Here is a 2500-nt window from a genome sequence, read left to right as displayed (position 1 = left end):
GGCAGATCGCTGTACAGGTAAACATGTGACTGACTGTGAGTGACATCATCCCTCACCATATCAGTTATCCTATCAAGAAGGCTCATTGATTGCAACATGGACTGGCACATCACTCTGGCTCTTTTTACAATAGGCCTATACACACACACACACACACACACACACACACACACACACACACACACACACACACACGCACACACACACACACACATTCTCACAGGTGTGAGCTCACACACACACACACACACACACACACACACACACACACACACGCACGCACACACACACACACACACACACATTCTCACAGGTGTGAGCTCACACACACACACACACACACACACGCACACACACACACACACACGCACACACACACACAAGCACACACACACACACACACATATAACTGTTTATCCTTCTCTGTGCATACAACTCAGACCCTCTCCCTCCTCTTCCTCCTCTCCCTCCTCTTCCTCGTACCTCCAGAGCTTCTCCTTGTTCTTCTGTTCTCATGTTCGTGGTGCTAATGATCTGCCTCACTATTCTTGATGCCCCGAGCTCCGACAGGCCCTTTGATGCACTGCTAGCAGCCCTTTGATTAAAACTCTGTTTTGATAACTGCTTTGCATTAACCGATTGCGCCACATCCAAGGGGGGAGGCACAAAGGAGTCAAAGGGAGTCGTTGTCTTGTTTACTAAAGGCTGTCGTGCATCAATCTCAACACTATGCGACTCTACCCATCCCGAGGCCTGTTCCTCACGACACTCTCCTTCTCCTCCTCCTCCACCACTTCCTCCTCTTCCTCCCCCGCCTTCCTTTCATTCTGTCTGACCCTCTGCCTCATTCATCTCTGATCTGGCTCACTGTCTCCGTTCTTCTTCTCTCCTCATGTCAGTGGCAGTGGCATCTCCCTGCTGATTCTGAAGCAGCGCTGGATCTCCTCCATGCAGTTCCAGTCCCTGGATGAGATCAGCGCGGGTAACGTCTACATCTTCAACAACAGCAGACTGTGTTTCTACAACACGGTCAACTGGACCAGCTTGTTCCGCACCACCAGTCAGAAGGTCCTCATTCGGAATAACCGCGACCCCCAGGAATGCAGTGAGTGATCCCTCCGTGATCCCTACGCACACCCGCGCACGCACACACACACATACATATATGCACACACACACACACACACACACACACACACACACACACACACACACACACACACACATACACACACACACACACACACACACACACACACACACACACACACACACGCACACACACACATACATATATGCACACACACACACACACACACACACACACACACACACACACACATACACACATACACACATGCTCAAAGGTCACACCCACTCAGCTCCCATATCCCGTGTGTGTTAAGTATTTTGCGGGCCCACGCAACTCACACGTTTCCAACACAATATTACCATTTAATTCTCATGCCCTGTAGACATGGATATTTGAGTTTTGAGAGAGTATGAGGTTCTCTTTCAGTCGACTCGATTTGGTACCCTCACTATGGGACACACACTCTGTTACCCTCACTATGGGATGGATACACACTCTGTTACCCTCACTATGGGATGGATACACACTCTGTTACCCTCACTATGGGACACACACTCTGTTACCCTCACTATGGGATGGATACACACTCTGTTACCCTCACTATGGGATGGATACACACTCTGTTACCCTCACTATGGGATGGATACACACTCTGTTACCCTCACTATGGGACACACACTCTGTTACCCTCACTATGGGATGGATACACACTCTGTTACCCTCACTATGGGATGGATACACACACTGTTACCCTCACTTTGGGATACACACTCTGTTACCCTCACTATGGGATGGATACACACTCTGTCACCCTCACTATGGGATGGATACACACTCTGTTACCCTCACTATGGGATACACACTCTGTTACCCTCACTATGGGATACACACCCTGTTACCCTCACTATGGGACACACACTCTGTTACCCTCACTATGGGATGGATACACACTCTGTTACCCTCACTATGGGATGGATACACACTCTGTTACCCTCACTATGGGATGGATACACACTCTGTCACCCTCACTATGGGATGGATACACACTCTGTTACCCTCACTATGGGACACACACTCTGTTACCCTCACTATGGGATACACACTCTGTGTACCTGTTTTCTAGAGACCCCTATACAATCATGCCTGGTACAAGCCGGTGACGCTTGCATGCAGGTAGCCCTGCCTAACGCCTGTCCAGTACATACAGGACCTAGAAAGCCATTTAATTCTTTCCACTCTTCACTCGCTGACTGTCAGAAGTGTCCTGTAGTGTGTTCTTGTAACTAGCTACAACTCAACTTATCTTACCCTATCCTTACCCTATCCTTACCCTATCCTCAGTCGGTTTGGTGGGACATCAGACTTTCAGACTTTCAGACTTTCAGACTTTCAGACTGTTGATGTAAA

At 48.8% G+C, this 2500-nt stretch overlaps 2 protein-coding genes across 2 annotated transcripts in view; both read left to right on the top strand.

Moving 5' to 3' along the window:
• The window catches only part of acadl (acyl-CoA dehydrogenase long chain), a 402840-nt gene that overhangs the window by 317405 nt on the left and 82935 nt on the right, over positions 1–2500 (top strand). The gene's annotated exons all lie outside the window — the stretch shown is intronic.
• Positions 1–2500, top strand: part of LOC310812118 (receptor tyrosine-protein kinase erbB-4-like) — a gene marked incomplete at both ends in the record, with an annotated part of 111598 nt that overhangs the window by 87415 nt on the left and 21683 nt on the right. Inside the window, 2 exons of the mRNA XM_083680539.1 lie at positions 1–17; positions 900–1105. The exon at positions 1–17 is cut by the window's left edge and continues 74 nt beyond it. Coding sequence (XP_083536665.1) covers positions 1–17; positions 900–1105 — 223 coding nt within the window. The remainder of the gene's footprint in view (positions 18–899; positions 1106–2500) is intronic.

The sequence above is a fragment of the Argentina silus genome, assembly GCF_951799395.1.
Source record: "Argentina silus genome assembly, chromosome: 11".
Lineage (NCBI taxonomy): Eukaryota > Metazoa > Chordata > Actinopteri > Argentiniformes > Argentinidae > Argentina > Argentina silus.
The sequence above is the reverse complement of the archived record's forward strand: the minus strand, read 5'-3'. Positions and strand labels throughout refer to the sequence as shown.